This window comes from Perognathus longimembris, chromosome 3, assembly GCF_023159225.1.
Source record: "Perognathus longimembris pacificus isolate PPM17 chromosome 3, ASM2315922v1, whole genome shotgun sequence".
Lineage (NCBI taxonomy): Eukaryota > Metazoa > Chordata > Mammalia > Rodentia > Heteromyidae > Perognathus > Perognathus longimembris.
Window position 1 is genome coordinate 72,171,585 of NC_063163.1, and position 17,909 is coordinate 72,189,493.

Here is a 17,909-nt window from a genome sequence, read left to right on the forward strand (position 1 = left end):
TGGATCCCCCCCACCCCTCACTGTCCCAAGAAACCAGCCAGCTGTGATCTCTTTAAAACCGTTTACTTACAAACTTTAATTCAGCAAAGGTCTCTGTGTGGTAAGAACAGGGAAGGCACCCCTGGGAGTGGGCTGTGCACCACCAGAGTCAGAGGAAAGCAAGTGGCCCAGCGGGACAAGGCAGGGGCCCAGGGCCCCGGAGCCGGGCAGGTCCTGCTGGTGGGCGGGGCTGGGGCGGTCTGTACTGGGTAGGAAGGACGCCAGCTCCAAAGGTAGGACTCCAGGCTCTGTTCCAGAGAGAGGCTGGCGGGGGCTCAGTAACCACAGCAGGCCACAGCCCCAAGGGGGAAGTTTTAGTCTCAGTGCCTAGGCCTGGGTGGAAGGGTGGGGCTGCCAAGACCAAAGTTTTGGCCTTCTGTCTCCATGGTGGGGAGACTTCAGCTGGAGGGGCCCAATCTTCAGGCCAGAGAGGTTTGGTCCTGAGTCAAGCTTTGGGGGGAGCTTGGCATCTGAGAGGCTGTGGCTAGCGAAGCCTGGGGCCCAACTTTAAGGCATCAGGAGGTGAGGAGGATGGAAGCAAGGAGCTGGGCCCCAGGTACTGGCCAGAGTAGGCTTGTGGGAGCTGGACACAGCCATGCCCACAGCACACACAGGGGGGAAGAGTTGAGCCGTTTATACTGTGAAGTAGGAACTGGAGGCCCAGGCAGATCAGAGTCCTTTCAGGAATCGGAGCTGGGGGAGGGAGCATCCTGGTTTTTTAAAAAATTAATAAAAATTATAAAAGAAAACCAAAGTCCATTGTCAAAGTTAAAAAAGGCCAGACAGTCTCTGATCCTCACGGGAGGTCAGCAGGCCCCCAAGGCACTCGAAAGGCCAAAACACAGGAGTGATGAGGCAGGGGGGACCCCTGAGAGCCAGGCACAGCAGGGGCCCAGGGAGGGAGAGAGCGGCTGGGGGTGCCTCTCTCTTAAGGCTGCATGGTTTCTGCACGAGGGAGCAGGCCCAGATGTGCACATTGGCTCCCCAAAGCCCTCCATTCCTTGGGCTCCAGTTCCTTGGTCAGCAAAGTCTTTTCCAAGATTTCTCTTTAGTACTACAAGAAAATTGGGGGACAGGGAGGGACATCCCACAAAACCCAGGAAACCCCAAAAGCGCTGCAGGAAGGCCCTTAGAAAATCCGCTTCCGCTTCAGGTAGGAGTCGGCGTAGTGGCCCCCGAGGCCCTGTGAGTGCTGGCCCACGTAGCTGCCCTCAGGGCTGGGCTCGGGCGAGGGCAGCAGGTGGGCAAAGCTGCGTTTTTGGCCACCCAGTGGGGTCTAGAGACAGACAGCAAGAGGGGCTGCGTCAGGGACTGCCAGAGGGCTGGGGGACCCACAGTTCTGTGTGTCCCCACCCCTTGCCCGTACCTTCAGCAGGGGGCTGTGGCCATTGGGCCCTGGACCGAGGCCCAGGAGCCCCTCACTGGAGCCCAGTGGGGAAGATCCGACAGCCTGGAGAAAGGAGATAGGTCAGGGGTGGGCCACTCTTGGGGTGGGAAGCTTCTCTACCTGGGCAGATTCCATTTCCCTGAGCCTCAGTTTCCCCATCTGGGGCTGACGGGGCAGACAGTGAGTGGAAGTGTGGCACTGCACAGTGGGCTGGTCAGACCCCTGGCACCCCAGCCTTGGCGCCCTGCCTACAGCATCCTGGCTGACCCTGGGGACCTGCCTCCCCCCGTTCCCCCAGAAAAGTGTCCCTTCTCACCTTGCTGAGGTGGCTCTGTTTGAGGCCGGCCTGCAGGCCACTGGTGAAGTAGGAAGTGGGGGATCCCGAGTAAAAGTGAGAAAGAGGGGCTCCACCTCCTCCGCCACTCCGATCTCCGAAGCCACTGGGTGGGGGGGACATCTGCAGAGGGTTGACTGACTGAAGCCACTGTAGGAGCCTCCAAACAACTCTGGGAGGGACCCTGGCCCACACTCCCTTGTCCTCCAGGAAACAGTGAGATACCACCAGCCAGAACAATCTGGGCTGGACTTGGGATGGTGGGTCAGTGACAAACACTTGGGGTCCAGTGTCCTTCCACAGGCCAGTGACCACCACATATGGGAAGCCCCTGAACCCCTGGGGAGTGAGTGAGCAGCCAAAGAAACCACCCACCACGCTGCAAAATGGTGAGAAAGGAAAAACTGTAAGCAGCCAGACCTGGTCTGGCTATAGTCCCAGCAACCGAGGAGACTGAGACAGAAGGATCCTGAGGGCTCAGTAGAAAAAAGCCTACAAAGAGCTAGAATGTACCTACATGGGAAGCTCTTACCTTGTGCCGGCTGGGTCTATGAGGCCCTAGGGCTTGCTCCCGTGGGTGGGGGAAGAGCCGTCGAGGTCCCACGTCCTGAAGAGACAGGAGCAGGAAAGATGAAATTTCGTCCCAGCCTCACCCAGGATGAATTCTACAGCCCAGCTGGCATCACAGATCCATGTCCTGCCCCCTCCTTCCCTGGGCCCAGAAGAGGCAAATTCAGCCTTGTAGCAGTCAAAGAATAAGACCAGGTGTGGCCGCCCATCTCAGGTGCACCCGGCTAAATACGGCTACTGGGATGAAGGTGGCCCTGTGGGACCACTGTGTAAGATGAGAATCCCCACAGGTGTTAGAAAGACCTTCGTTCCTTCCCCCAACCTTTTTTTTTTGCACTGATACTAGAACTCAAACTCAGGTCCTGGGTACTGTCCCTTTTTTGCTCAAGGCTGGCAGTCTACCACGTGAGTCACACCTCCAATAGCTTTTTGCTGATTAACTGGAGATAAAGAATCTTATGGACTTAGTGTCCCTGGCTGGCTTTGAACCATGATCCTCAGATCTTGGCCTCCTGAGCCACCATCACATGGCTACTCTACCACGTTGAACCACAGCTCCACTTTTAACTGGAGATAAGAGTCTCAAGGACTTTCCTGCTTGTTCTGGCTTGGAACTGTGATCCTCAGATCGCAACCTCCTGAGCAGCTAGAATTACTGTATACGTGTGAGTCACGAGTGTCTGGCCAATACTAGTGTTTGATATCACCAACTTGCATTTACTCAGCTTCCTTGCAAAGCTGAGGCTCTACGTGAGCTACACCCCAACATGCTTTTTTTGGTTTGTTTTTTGTTTTTTTTTGCCAGTCCTGGGGCTTGAACTCAGGGCCTGAGCACTGTCCCTAGCTTTTTTTTTCTCAAGGCTAGCACTCTACCACTTGAACCACAGTGCCACTTCTGGCTTTTACATATGTGGTGCTGAGGAATTGAACCCAGGGCTTCATGTATATGAAGGGAGCACTTTACCACTAGGCCATATTCCCAGCCCCCCCCCGCAACATGCCTTTTTGCAGATTATGTTGTACGTGGAGCCTAGTGGACTTTTCTTCCACAAGCTGGTTTCAAACCTCCACCTTCTAGATCTTAACTTCCTGAGTAGCTTACAGGTGTGGGCCATCTGTGCCTAGATTAAAATTTTTTTCCCCAGTCCTGGGGCTTGAACTCAGGGCCTGTTTAAGTTTAGCACTTCCGGTTTTTTCTATATATGTGGTACTGAGGAATCCAACCCAGGGCTTCATGTACACGGGGAAAGCACTCTGCCACTAGGCCATATTCCTAGCCCACCGACAATTATTTTTTACAGTATTTTTAGAGTGTCTGCACTGGAACTGTGACCCACACAGAAGACCAAGGCCAAGGGTAGAATGTTATACTTCCTCCCCACCCCCACCCCCACCACGGTCCTGGGGCTTGAACTCAGGGACCTGGGCACTGTTCCTTGAACTTCTTTTTGCTCAAGACTAGCACTTTACCACTTGAGTCACAGTGCCACTTCTGGCTTTTTCTGTGATTAATTGGCGATAAAGAGTATCACGGACTTTCCTATCCAGGCTGGCTTTGAACCACAATTCTCAGATCTCAGCCTCCTGAGTAAGATTATAGATGTAAGCCACAGGCACAGGAATAGAATGTTATACTTATTATGTTTTGGCTGCTCAAAAACCTGGTGCCTGTGGTTCATGCCACCCTAGCTGCTGAAGAAACTGAGATCTGAGGACTGTGATTTGGAACCAGTTCAGGCGGAAGGATCTTTGAAACTCTGATTTCCACATAAACAGCAAAAAGCTGGAGTGGAGGCGTAGCTCAAGTGGTTGAAAGCTAGGTGTGAGCAAGGCTGAGCAAGAATGAGAGTTCCCGCCCATAGGACTGCAAGCCCCACTACCACACCCATACAACTAAATGGAACTGAGGTGGGCTGGCAGGTGTGGTTTTAGGGCTGGGAGGCGGGGCTTCAGTGGTGGCCCACTTGCTTATTGGCACATGCAAGGCCCTGGGTTCCAACCTCAGCACTGTAAAACAAAAAGGTTTGCTACTTGGAACATTTCAGATTGTGGATTTTTGGATTAAGGAGGCGCACCTTGAACTGATTTGGAACATGACATGCTTTGGGGAGTCAAGAGCTGGCGAATCCCTGGTACTCACCGAAGGGTAGTCGAAGCCAAAGCTGTCAGCCAGCCCTGGTTCAGGGGGCAGTCGGGAGCTGGAGAGGGGGCTGAGCAGGCGGGACTTGAGCGGAAAGGCTTTGCTGCTGCCCCCTGCACCCGAGGATGGGGGATTGGGTGTAGGGGCCTCGGGTGGGCGGCGGCCTCGTGGGCCCCCTCCCCAGCCCCGGGCCTCATTCCCTGCCAGGTTGCTGGCAGGAAGCAGGCTGTGGAGGTTCAGGTAAGGGTTCAGGGGTATCCGGTAGTCCTTGGGGGGCTCCCCCAGCAGCGATGCCTGTGATCAAAGGGTCAGACTTACAAAGGAGCCAAGGAGAGAGAAGGGGGGTGGCAGAAGGCTACACAGTGGTGGGTGCAGGTGGTGCTTTACCCCAGCAGGTGCAGGCAGGGACCCACTGTCCTTCTGCAGGCCTCTGACGCCTGAGCCGCGGAGCCCCACAGGGGCAGGAGGTGGGGTGAGCTGGGCAGCTGGGGGACCTAGGCCCATGGTGTCCCGATCACCACCAGTGGGGCCCAGCAGTGGTGGCAGCAGGGGGGGTGGCTTTCCTCTCCTGGGCGGCATCTCTGAGGACAAATTTCCCCCTATGGAGAAAAGGGTTATGAGCCAGTGTCCTGGTCCAAGGCCACACAGCTGGGTCCTGCCAGTGTTGGGGGCTAGGAGGAGGTGTTACCTGCAGACAGCTCCCCAAGGAGGGGGCTGGCCGGCTGGGTGCCCGGCTGGAGGGTGCCCAGGGGTGAGTCTCCCAGAATGCCAGGTTTCTATAATAGAGTACAGTCAGTGGGAGACAGCCAGGTGAGTTCTGGGCAGCCCCCACCCCCACACTTCCCCACACCCCAAGGCCTCCTGCATGCCAGGTCCTGTCTACCACCCCCCCACCCCCCCCCCCACACACACACAGCACCCCGTGAACTCAGGGCCTCCTTTGCTAGGCCTTGCTGGTGACACAGACGCGGGCCCACCGCAGCTACTTTAGGTCACTCCATCATACAATGGCCTGGGCCCACCGTTTCACAATGTCACCATGGAGGTGTCACGGAGGTGTAGGAACCGCAACCACACGCAGTCACGGGGGGCAGTGAGGTGTGAAAGTGTCTTGGTCTCTGTGCATGGGTGAGTGGAGAGGGTGTATAAAGGAGGGGCCGGAGCTGCGTTGGGTAGGGGACGTGGCCCCAGGTGGCCATGGCCATGGCAGCCCTTACCTTCTGAGCCTGGCTCTGCGTCTGGCTCTGCAGGGCGAGCTGCAGCAGTGCCGTGGACAGGGCAGGCCCGCTGAGCAGCGGCATGGCCGGAGGGGCGCCCAGGAGGCCTGTGGGGATACAGGGAGCTGGGTGCTGACCCCCCCCACACACACACTTCACCCAGGCCTGCTGATGGCAGGTAACAGACCCTTGGAGGGCTTGTAGCCACACTAGCAAGACCTGAGAGGGTAGGAGAACTGTCCCCTCTCCACCATTCCTCCTGGGTGCCTGTTCGGCTAGCCCTGGAGACTTCACCCCCACCTCAGGCCGCAGGCCTCGACTTACCCTGCTTGCCACCAGCGCCACCATGGAGCAGGGGGTTGAGCAGCAGCTGGAGGGAGGCGGATGGACCCAGGCTGCTGAGCAGCTGGAGGATGTTGGGCTCCGGCAGCAGCCCCTTGCCCCGATTGAGGGCCTGGGGAGAAGAAGGGAAGGTGGCTGAGGGAGGGCTGGCAGCCACAGTGGCATCTTGAGGAAGCCTCCGTCCCATAGACACTCACCGTGGCCTGGGCAGCAATGAGTGCAGCCAGCATGCTGCGGCCTGGGGGGCCAGGGGCACAGAAGGACACGCGCAGGTGACTGCCCCCCAGAGCCAGGCCGTCAGCCTGCTGCTGTGCCTCTTCCGCCATCTCGGCCGTCTCGTACTCCAGCACCGCGAAGCCCTTCAGCTGGCCATCCTGGCCACACGCCAGCTGCAGGGGAAGTGGTCATGAGCCCAGGGTGTATGGAGTGACCAGTAGGGGCCAGGATGGGAATCTAGATCGTGACAGAGCCCCTTCCGCGGGGGAGGGGGGGGGCGGGTGGTGCTGGTGCCATTCCTGATCCCCAACTCTGCTTTGTCTCCCATCATCTAATTTTTATGACCACCCTCCCTCAAAACCATGTTTCAGAGAAGTCAGCATGCCCAGGTCAGCTCCTCCTCTGGGCCTTGTGCTGCCAGGAACTGGGCAGGTGGCTGGAGTCCCAGCACAGAGCAATCAAAGCTGGACAAAGACCTCTCCACACTGCTCACAGCAGTCACTCGGTACTTTGTATCCACAGCCCTTCAGTCACATCCGAGGTCAGAAGTATTACAAGATGAAAATGGGCTGACACTGGAATGGCCTAATGCTGCAGACATCATATGCATAAAATGCAGTATGCCACTGGGTGCTGGTGGCTCACCCTTGTCCCAGCTACTCAGGAGGCTGAGATGTAAGAATCAAGGTTCAAAGCCAGCCCCAGGAAGGAAAGTCTAGAAGACTCTTAGCCCCAGTTAAGAACCAAGAGCTGGGGGCTGAGGATATAGCCTAGTGGCAAGAGTGCCTGCCTCGGATACACGAGGCCCTAGGTTCGATTCCCCAGCACCACATATACAGAAAACGGCCAGAAGCGGCGCTGTGGCTCAAGTGGCAGAGTGCTAGCCTTGAGCGGGAAGAAGCCAGGGACAGTGCTCAGGCCCTGAGTCCAAGCCCCAACCCTGGCCAAAAAAAAAAAAAAAAAGAACCAAGAGCTGGAAGTGAAGCTGTGGCTCACGTAGTAAAATGGCAGCCTTGAGTGAAAAAAAACCAAGAGCTCAGAACCCTGATTTCAAGCTCAGTACCAGCATACATACAAGAAAGCCTGTATGCTTCCAGTCCCACAGGGCTGGTTCTATAACAAGGTACAAAATGCAGGGCCACAAACAATGCATCGTGGCACAGGCCTATCGTCCTGATACTCAGGAGGCAGAGGGAGGAGGATCCCAAGTTCAAGGCCAGCCCGCCTCCATAGTGAGACCTTATCTGGGAAACAAAACCAAAAAGTTACAAATGACCCACATTAGGTCAGGCTATATCATCAAGTGGACTTGCCACCAACCTGGGAGGCCCACTTCTCAGTTTTTATAGCTTTTGGGGTGTTCAAAGTGTGGGTGAGGCATCCTTTCCTGTCCCAAGTGACTCATGGGAAACAATATGATGATTTGGGCTTTGAGATAAGGTCTCACTATGTGGCCCAAGTTCATCTCAAACTTCTGGGCCCACGTGATCCTCCAATCTCAGCCTCTGGGTAGCTGGGACTATAGAAGTGTGACAGTGTACTGAGTACCAATACACAGTTCACACACAGGCTGAGGAGCAGCTGTGTCTCTAAGAAGGAATACTGCTCCACTGCAAAGGAGTGAAGAAGAGTGTGGTGAACACAGAGCCACACTGGAGACCAAAGTACGGCCGGTGGCTCACACCTATAATCCTAACTACTCAGGGGGTTGAGATCTGAGGATCATGGTTCGAAGCCAGCCAACTAGGGCAATAAAGTCCATGAGACTCTTGTTTTTTTTGTTTTTGTTTTTGCCTGGGCCTTGGACTCAGGGCCTGAGCACTGTCCCTGGCTTCTTTTTGCTCAAGGCTAGCACTCTACCACTTGAGCCACAGCGCCACTTCTGGCTGTTTTCTGTATATGTGGTGCTGAGGAATCGAACCCAGGGCTTCATGCATGCTAGGCGAGCACTCTACCGCTAAGCCACCTTCCCAGCCCCCATGAGACTCTTATCTCCAATAAAACCTGCTCAGAGAAAGCTGGGAGTGGCACTGTGGCTCAAAAGTGGTAGAGTGCTAGCCTTGAGCACAAAGAGGCTCAGGGACAGCACCCAGGTTCTGAGTTCAGGCCCTTCTCCCTCCAAAAAAACCTGGGAAGGCAAGACAAACCAGGCATGGCAATATTGGGGTCAATGGCTGGAGATGAGGCTCAAGGGGCAGAGTGCCAAACTAGGAAGCAAGAGGCCCTGTGTTCAAGACCCCATTACTGCCTGTAAAATGGGGGTAGGGAATACATGTAGCACTTAGAGATAGCTAATTCAGCCTGAATATTTCTGACCTGAAATGCTGGTGACCAGAAGCCATCAGATTTCAGAATCATTCTCCAAGTTTAAGACTTTAACCATTCTCTAACCCCAAAAATCTCAAACCAGGATCAGAACTACTGTTTAGTATTCTGTCAGCAAAGTTCTGAGCCAGCTAGCTATTTGAGAGGCCGAGAAGGGAAGGATTAAGGTGTGGGCTAGCCTGAGAAGAGCCCACGAGATTCCACTCCCTTGGGGAGATAAGACAGCATGTAGCACCTGTGATCCCAAGAATTATAGTAAGTCTCAAGTAGGAGGGTGGCAGCTCAGACTCATGCCTGGGCAAGAGTAGAGACCCTGACTCAAAAAGAAGTAACAGCCAGGTGCTGGTGGCTCACACATATCATCTTAGCTACTCAGGAAGCTGAGATCTGAGGATCACAGTTCAAAGCCAGCATGGGGAGAGCAGTCCGTGAGACTCTTATCTCCAATGAGCCACCAGAAAACCAGAGATGGCGCTGTGGCTCTAAGTGGTAGAGCGCTGGCCTTGAGCTCTAAGAGCTCAGAAAGAGCCTAGGCCTTGAGTTTAAGCCCCATGACTGACACACACACACACACACAAAAAAAAAAACAAGAACTAGCAAAAACAGGACTGGAGGTGTGCCTCAGTAGGGGAGCATCAGCCTAGCAAGCACAAGGCCCGAGTTCAATGTTCAATACCATCAAAAGGAAAACAGGGAGATGGGTGCACCTGCCTATAGTCCCAGCTACTTAAGAAGTGGAGGCAGGGCTGGGAATGTGGCTTAGTGGTACAGTGCTTGCCTAGAATGCATGAAGCCCTGGGTTCAATTTCTTAGTACCACATACACAGAAAAAGTGGTGCTGTGGCTCAAGTGGTAGAGTGCTAGCCTTGAGCAAAAGCAGCTCAGGGACTGTGCCCAGGCCCTGAGTTTAAGACCCAGGACTGCCAAAAAAAATTAAAAAGGAAGCAGAGGCAAACATGAGACCAAGAGTTTGAGACCAACCTGGGCAACACAAAAAATAAGTTTCAGCTTTCAGAGTATCTCTGTGGCATCAGGAATGAGCAGGGTCACTCCAAGAAGTGTGGGGAGGATGAACACTTACTTCACCCCAAGCTGTTCAGTGCACACTGAAATTTGGTTTTGGTTTTTGTCAGTCCTAGGGCTAGAACTCGAGTCTGGGCGCTGTCCCTCAGTTCTTCAGCTGAAGGCTAGTGAATGTTCTACCATGTTGAGCCACAGGGCTGCTTCCGGTTTTCTGGTGGTTAATTAGCGATAAGAGTCTCACCGTCACTGGGAATGGGACTTAGCAGTAGAGTGCTTGCCTAGCATGTATACATGAAGCCCTGTGTTTGATTCCTCAGCACCACTGTGGCTCAAGCTAGCCTTGAGCAAAAAGAAGCCAGGGACAATGCTCAGGCTCTGAGTTCAAGGCCCAGGACTGGCCAAAAAAAGAGTCTCACAGACTTCCTGCCAGAGCTGACTTTGAACTGCAATCCTCAGATCTCAGCCTCCTGAGTAGCGAGGATGACAGGTGAGCCTCCGGTGCCTGGCTGACACATTGAATTTTGAATTGCCTGGATGGCCCATTCACAAAACAATCAGAAACAACTTTTGGATAGCATGCCAGGTCTTGTGATATCTGCTTTAGTTTGTGTTGTTTTACTTTTTTTTTTTTTTCTGATGTTGGGCCTGCCTGCATGGCTAGGCAAATGTTCTACCACTTGAGCCACATCCAACCTATGAAACTCAAAATTCCCCAGCTATATTTTGCCCCCCACCAACCAGGAAAAATTTCTCAGCAACTTCATAATACAGTAACACAAGGAATGGAAACGACCTGAGACTCTGTGGCCAGTGAATCCAGGCCAAGTGCCCTTAGGGTCTCTCTGGGATCAATCCTACTGGAGAAAATCAGCAACGTCTCCAAGATGCCAGCTTCCAGCTTGGCATGTGCCACTGCCTCTGCCTAGTAGACACAGCCACATGCCTAGCCCATAACACAGAATGTGAGGCCAGCAACTGGACCCACCTGGTGGTGGTGTTATGAGACTCATCAAGGGGAAGGTAGGCTACCATTCTAGCACCTTCAGAGTGCCCTGGCCACAGCCTGGCTTCAGTCATTGTTTTGGCAAATGCTAATGGGAAGGGCCCAGGACCTTTGCATATGCCAGCCCAGCATACAAGGCACTTGTCTTTTGCTCCTGGCCAAGCTTAGGGCCAAAATCTGGATACAGAAGTTTTCTACTAAAAAAAAAAAAAAAAGAAGTCTTCTACTCTTGCCCATCTGGTGGACAGACACATTAGGGGCCAAAGAGTGACCAGGGTCACATGACTCCTAGATAAGGCGGGGGGGGGGGGGGGGCTGAGGCACCTGCCTGATTCCAGGCACCAATCTCTGCTCCATACCCAAGGCCTGACTGAGCTACTTGGAGGTGGGGGGAGGGTGTCACTTCAACATCTGGTGGTCCCCAGGTGTTTCATATGTGTCTGATGAGGGGCTGGGGTGTAGCTCAGTGGTAGACCACTTCTTTAGCATGCACAAAGCCCTAAGTTTCATCTCCAATACCAAAAATATATAAATAATAAATGAAACAGCAGGTGGCTCACACCTGTGAATCCTAGCTACTCAGGAGCTAAGATATGAAAGATTAGTTTAAAGCCAGCCTGGGCAGTAAAAGACCTTGAGACTCTATCACAAAATAAATAGGAGAGCTAGAGGTATGCCTCAAGCAGTAGACCACCTGCTGAGCAAACCAAGCCCAAGTGGTATCAGCAAAAAATAAGTAAATCAGCCTGCGCCTGTCATTCTAGCTGCTCAGAAGGCTGAGATCTGAGGATCATGGTTCAAAGCCAGCCAGAGCAGGAAAGTCTGTGAGACTCTTATCTCCAATTAAACACCAGAAAACGGGAAGTGGTACTGTGGCTGAAGCTGAAGAGCTCAGGAACAGCACCCAGGCCCAGAGTTCAAACCTCACAACCAACAACAAAAAAAGTAAATCATAAACAAGTGAATGTTAGTAAATGTATAAGGGAGGAATGCACAAGCAGCCATTCAGATCATGTACCCACAGAACACTAAACTGGGCATGGTGGCATATGCCTGTAGTACAGACCAAGCAACATGGGAAGATGAGGCAGGAGGCTCATACTTTGACCAGTACTGTGAGACCAGCTTGGGGAACACAATGAGAACTTGTCAAAAAAAAAGGGGGGGAGGGAGTCTGGGTATGTATGTGACTTAGTGGTAGAGTGTTTTCCTAGCATGCATGAAGCCCTGGGTTCAATTCCTCAGTACCACATAAATAGAGAAAGCTGGAAGTGACACTGTGGCTCAAGTGATAGAGGGCCAGCCTTGAGCAAAAAAGCCAGGGATAGTGCTCAGGCCCAGAGTTCAAGTCCCAGGACTGGCTAAAAAGAAAAAAAAAAGTAAGCAACTGGCATTACTATGCTATTTCATGATGAGGAGAGCCAAGTGTGGGTGGTGCGCATATGCCTGTGATCCCAGCACATGGGAGTAAAGGAGGGATGACAGCCACCGCCATGCTTGGCCTCTGGCTGGGAGTGCCTAGGCATTGATGAAACTTGCAACCAAAGGGAATGATGAAGCTGGGGCCCCAGGCCACACCCCAGCCTCTGGGAGCCTCCAACACCTAAGAGCCCATTTCAAAGGTGAGGGGCACTGCTTCACATGTGTGGTGTCGGTACTGGGGCTTAAATTGAGAGCCCTGGCGCTGTCCCTGAGCTTTTTTCTCATGGCAGGCCCTCTACCACCTAAACCCCAGCCCCACCTGCAGTTCTTTGATGGGTCACTGGAGATGAGAATCTCCTGAAGTTTCCTTCCCAGGCTGGCTTCGGATCTCGATCCTCTGGATCACAGCCCTCCTGAGAAGCTAGGGTCACGGGTGTCAGCCACTAGGCCCGGCAGCACTGCTTCACCTCCCAGGGAGGCAGACTGGTGAGGCAGGGCCCCGCAAGGAGCCGCCGCGGGCCCGGGCTCACCTGGCAGAAGGTGGGCGTGTGCGCAGCGGACAGCGCCTGGCGCAGGGCGTCCACGTCGCTGAAGCCAGGCGGCAGGCGGTCCACGCAGAGGCAGCGCGAGTGGAGCAGCGCCGGCGTGAGCTGTCCGGCGTCCGTCCAGTGCACGTAGAGTGTGCGCGCGCCCAGCGGCTTGCCCAGCAGGTCCGACTTGGCGCGCGCGGCCGAGTCCTTCTTCATGTACTCGGCGAAGCCGTAGCCCTTGGAGTGGCCGCTGCGCTCGCTGTACACCAGGAAGCAGCGCTCCAGGCTGCCGAAGGGGCGCACCAGCTCCTCGAACTGCGCCTGCGTCAGGCTGGGTGGCAGGTTGGCCACGCACAGCAGGGCGTCGGTGGGCTGCAGCTGCACCGACAGCTCCCGCTCCCGCAGGTGGCTCTGGTGGAAGGCGCCGATGGCCGCCTCTGCCTGCTCGCCGTTTAGCAGGGTCACGAAGGCTGCGGGGCAGGGGCAGGAGGCGGGTCAGCGGCTCCAGGCCTGCTCAGAGCTCAGCCCTGGGGATCCTGGCCCTCTCCATCTGGCCTGATCACAGGGTGTGAACCCCCAGAGAGTCCCAAGTCACCAGCCCCTCGCAATCTGCAAAGCCAGGGCAAGCTGGACAGGGCCCAGGGGGTCCCCAGCCTGCTGGCCCTTGCATCTGTTCTCAACCAGCAGCAGGGCCTGCTGACTTAGGAGAGCCTAAGAAGGATCACTGTGCAGAGGCGGGTATGATAGCTCACACCCATAATCCCAACCCTGGAGAGGTGGAATAGGAGGAACTTGTGTTCTAGGACATTCCAGGCAGTGATATAATATATGCACACATATGTACACATGTATACTACATATATATATACACACACACATATTATGCATATGTTCTATCACCAGCACTCAGGAATTGGAAGCAGGAAGATCTTCAGTTTGAAGACAGCCTGAACTACATAATGAGATTCTAGCTCAAAAAAATGTAAAATAAGCTGGGAGCTGGTGGCTCAGACTGTCATCCTAGCTACTCAGGAGTCTGGGATCTGTCTGAGGATCATGGTTTGAAGCCAGCTGGGCCAGGAAAGCTCATGGGACCAATAAAGTACAAAAGAGCAGGAAGTGAAGTTGTGACTCAAGTGGTAAAGGGCTAACTTGAACAACAACAACAAAATACTCGGGCAGCACCCAGGCCCTGAATTCAAGCACCAGGACTGGCACAAATAAACAGACAGATAAATTTAAGTAGCCCTGACTGCACCCTGTCCTCCCCTTCATCCAGGCCCAGCCTTGTGACCTACGTCATCTCCTCTGCCATGTCCCACAGATGCTTCTAGAACCATGAAAGACAAGACTACAACCCAGGCCTCCGTGCTGCTTTCCCCAAGTAAGTAACACTGAGTCCCACCAATCCCTGCTCAATCCTGACCCACCCTCGTGATGGGACCATAAGCTTAGCATCTCCCATAGCCTCTCCTAACTGCTGTAGTTCAAGGTCCCTGCTCTGTCCTCCCACTGTACCTTTTTTGTAGCTTTTGGTGCCAACATCCTTTTTTAATTCCTTTTTTCCTCTGAGACATAGCCCAGGCTGGCCTTGAACTCACCCTCTGTAGTACTGGGATACAGGGGTGTGCCACCATGCCTGGTCCATTTCACCTTTACATTTGGAGGTATTTGAATATCATCTTCCTCTCCAGCCCAGACTGTTTAGTGACTAGCCATGTTCCTGGCACCCGGCACATAGTAAATGCTCAAGTAAGGATTTGTTGAAAGATGACATGAATAGAAAACATCACTCAACATCTGGAGACTTCCTGAATACAGACTCCACACTCACAGGTTAGCCAACTGCGGGCTCAAAGTATTGGAGAGAAAGGAGGCGTGGCTGCACTGAATATGGACAGATTTTTGTCATTATCTTTGAACTCTATAGTAAAGCAGCCAAGCATACAATATTTACGTGGTATTAGCTATCCTGTCACTCAGAGGTGCTGAAGTCTTGGAAGGCTGTGTTGAGCACCCGCAGAGCCTGGAACCCCAGGAGAGGCCTGTGGATACTGAGGCCCAGTTGTACTTGGGACCCAGCATGTTTATGATTGGCTGATTCTTTGGCTATTCATTACATAGTCACAGCATTGTCCCCCTTGTCACCTGACACAGCCAGAGTGGGGACAGACCAGGATTCAAACATGAAGTCTCTGTACTTCTGAGATCTCAATCACTAACCTTGCCCTACACACTGTCAGGGAATGTTCTAGAAGATCTTTAACACCTGGCACAATGGCAAGCAGGCACAGACATACACTGAGGGTCTCTTACAGTGGCTGAGGCTGACAAGACCATCCCAATTTCATGGATCGAGGCAGGAGGCAGGCCTCTAAGCCTGCAATGACAGCCAAGGGTAGACAGTGCCATGATGGCAGGCAGAGGAGACAGTCTGGAGCCTTCCAGAACACATCTTTACAAGACAGTGCTACGAGGGATAGGAGAGTGGTTTTGAGGGGAAAAGATCAGGGACAGAATGAGGTGTGTAAGGGAATTAGAACTGGCTTGGGGGAGGGGGGTGTGAGCATGCATGCACTAGAAGCAAGAAGATCTGGACACTGGTGACTCACTCCTGAAATCCTAGCTACTCCGGAGGCTGAGATCTGAGAACTGCAGTTCAAAGCCAGCCTAGGCAGGAAAGTCCCTGAGACTCTTTTATGATCTCCCATTAACCCACCAAAAAAGCCCCAAGTGCAGCTGTGCTAGAGCACAAGCCCTGAGTGAGAAAGCTAACAGATGGTGCCAAGACTCTTAGATTTCAAGCCCTGGTACCAGCACACACAAGGGAAAGGGGGGCAGGGGGAGGGGGCTGAGAGCTGAGGCCTGGTTGATGCGCTGCCTGAGGGTGCATGGGTGTTGTGGGAGGGAGCCTAAAGCCCAGGGTAGAACATGCAGGCAGCTCCAAGACTGCCATTGGCTTTGGTGAGTCTATTGGGATCGAAGTTTAGGATACAAGATGTGACCCTCCCACCTTCAGGCACACTCACCTCCTGCCCAGGCCTGCCCCACCACCCCACAAACCTGTCCCTTTGTATTTGTCCACAAAACAGTACTTGAGCTCATAGTCGCTGAGTAGGTCGTGTACTTCCTGCAGAGACAGAAACCAGAGCACAGAGTCACCAAGGGTTGATGAAGGAACAACCAAGCAGGCGCTTCCTGCAGGTGAACCAGCTACCAAGGCAGGTGGGTTACCAATCCCGCCACTCAAAGGAGGAAACTGAGCTTCAACAAGGCCACTGTACCTGCTCCACACCATCACTGGCAAAGCAAGATTCATGAGCTGGGTGGAAAGTTGGGGCACTGTTGACACTCATGCCTGTAATCCTAGCTACTGTGGAGGCTGAGATCTGAGGATCTCCATTTCATACCAGCCAGAGCAGAAAAACCCATGAGACTCTTCTCTCTAATCACCCAAAGGCTGGAGTGGGCCAGGCTGGAGGGGTGGCCCAAATGGTAGGGCACCAGCAGTAAGCAAGCAAGCCCAACACGAGCCTGAGACCCTGAGTTTGGCCCCTAGTATTAGTAAAGAGGAGAAGGGGGATGTGGGGGGAAGGAGGGGAAGAGGAGGAGGAGGAGAAGGAAGAAGAAGACAAGGAAGAGGACTGGCCACGATATTACACAGGCTGCTCAGAAAGTGGGCCTTTAGGGGAAGCTTATGAACCTGTCCTGACTCTTACCTGCAAGGCTGTTTCCTACAACTTTCCAGCTAAATATTAACAAACCCATTTTGTGGGCAAGGAGGCTGAGACTCAGGGAGGTGAATCAATATGCCCCAGGTGGGGCAGTGGGGCAAAGCGGCAAAGATACTTTCCAATGATAACTGAGTAGAGAATAAAAACTCCACCTATTTATAACTTTGTCTCCCAATCCCCTCCCATTGGCAGGGCGGCCTTCCTGTTCCAGGGCTTAGAGATGGAGGCACTGCACCTGACACCCTGTAGAGGTGGCAGGAGGGGCAGCTGTGTGCTGTGGACACGGGAAGACCAGCCCCAGAAACAAGCCAGACCTTGTGGACTTGGCACTTGGTGACGGAGCGGTCCCCTCACCCTCGAAGGGGCTCCTTCAGCCATGTGCCCCATCTTGTGGGCAAAGAGGGCTGGAGAACCACAGGGAGAATGAATCTACCCCGTGCTAGAGATGCCATTTCCTGGGTCCAAAGAGCATGGGGAAGGGCTGTCCCTTGTGGGCCGAGAGGGGGAGGGCATGCAGGAAGATCGACCAAGGTGAGCTCCACGGAACACAGCCTTTGCCTCTAGATCCGAGATACGGTCGCAGGAAACCTCCTCTTCCCAAATCAATCCCGGGCTTCCTTATGGAAGGTTGCTACGACTTCCGGCTCTGCATTTTAAGAGGTGTGTTCATCGAGGCAGGGTTGTGCTCTGATCCTCAAACTTCTGGACGGAAGGTCCCGCCACCCACGGTGTGGAGGGGGGGGAGGGAAACACACAATCCAAAGCAAGGTGGGGGCTACTGATTCTTATTTCCACACCCCAATCCAGCAATGCAAGCACACAGCCCTCTCCCCTCGTCCTCCAAGGCCCAAACTCAATTATCTGGTCTGACCCAAGCCCGTGGTCTCCCCTAGCAACGACTCCCAGCAATCCATCATTGGTTTCCCCCTTCATCGCGGCTCCTCCCCCCCATCTCGCTCTTGGTCTCTCCCGACCCCACCGGGATCCCGCGCAGGGATGCCCCCCCCACCCCGCGGAACCTGGCATTGGTGTCTCCTGACGCGCCCCCCCGCGCGCACCCGCACGTTGGTATTTCCCGCCACGCTCTCACACCGCCCCCCCGTTTCCACTCATTCCCCCCCCCCCTCAGCTATACCTGGTTGGTCACGTCCCCCGGGAGGCCTCGGATCAGTATCTTCCGGCGGTTACGGAACTGGCGCTCGGTATGTTCCAGGCGTTTCTGGATCTCTTCTGGATCTAGAGGCGGCAGCTCTTCTTCGGGTGCCCGGCGTTCCGCAGTATCATTAGCTTCTACTTCGGCCCCGGGCTCCGGACTCAGCGGGGGCCGGTGAGTAACGGACACGTCGGCCGCCATCTTGGGAAACCCGGCGCCTTCTGGAACCAGCGAGTCAAGGCGGAGCGGCATAGAGCGGCAATGAAGGTGCGCCCCCCCGATTGGCTAATCAAAGCCCCGCCTTCTCCTCGTCCTCCTCAGCCTATTGGTTAAGGCTCAGCCAGCCTCTTAGAGTTCGAGCTACGTTAATAGCGCCACAAGCTCCGCCCCCTTCCGTCTTGGCCGGGCGATTCAGTAGTTGTGCGGTGCGGTGGGAACAGCTACGCGGCGTAAGTAGGAGAATCGAGGGACCAA

At 54.2% G+C, this 17,909-nt stretch overlaps 1 protein-coding gene across 2 annotated transcripts; it reads right to left on the reverse strand.

Annotated features, from left to right (window-relative positions):
- Positions 1–47: 47 nt before the first annotated feature.
- Raver1 (ribonucleoprotein, PTB binding 1) lies at positions 48–17,907 on the reverse strand. 2 transcript variants are annotated; one of them, XM_048342231.1, is made up of 13 exons: positions 17,418–17,907; positions 15,612–15,678; positions 12,549–13,018; positions 6,227–6,418; positions 6,012–6,141; positions 5,688–5,794; positions 5,159–5,246; positions 4,858–5,069; positions 4,471–4,764; positions 2,293–2,367; positions 1,743–1,883; positions 1,406–1,489; positions 48–1,315 (listed from the first exon to the last, which is right to left on the reverse strand). In XM_048342231.1, exons 1-13 carry the CDS (start codon positions 17,685–17,687, stop codon positions 1,169–1,171), a joined length of 2,277 nt encoding a protein of 758 aa, XP_048198188.1. In that variant the 5' UTR covers positions 17,688–17,907; the 3' UTR covers positions 48–1,168. The 2 variants fall into 2 exon arrangements, with proteins under 2 accessions (XP_048198188.1, XP_048198189.1); XM_048342232.1 differs by lacking the exon at positions 1,406–1,489.
- Positions 17,908–17,909: the final 2 nt, after the last annotated feature.

What these genes read in the sequence shown, in the direction of transcription:
- Raver1 (XM_048342231.1), bottom strand. Translation starts at nt 17,687, where the DNA reads ATGCCGCTCCGCCTTGACTCGCTGGTTCCAGAAGGCGCCGGGTTTCCC. An exon ending in CGCAGAGCCAGGCTCAGAAG is followed by an intron (nt 5,247 to 5,687) that starts GTAAGGGCTGCC and finishes ACTCTATTATAG; the next exon opens with AAACCTGGCATTCTGGGAGA. An exon ending in GCCACAGCCCCCTGCTGAAG is followed by an intron (nt 1,316 to 1,405) that starts GTACGGGCAAGG and finishes GTCTGTCTCTAG; the next exon opens with ACCCCACTGGGTGGCCAAAA.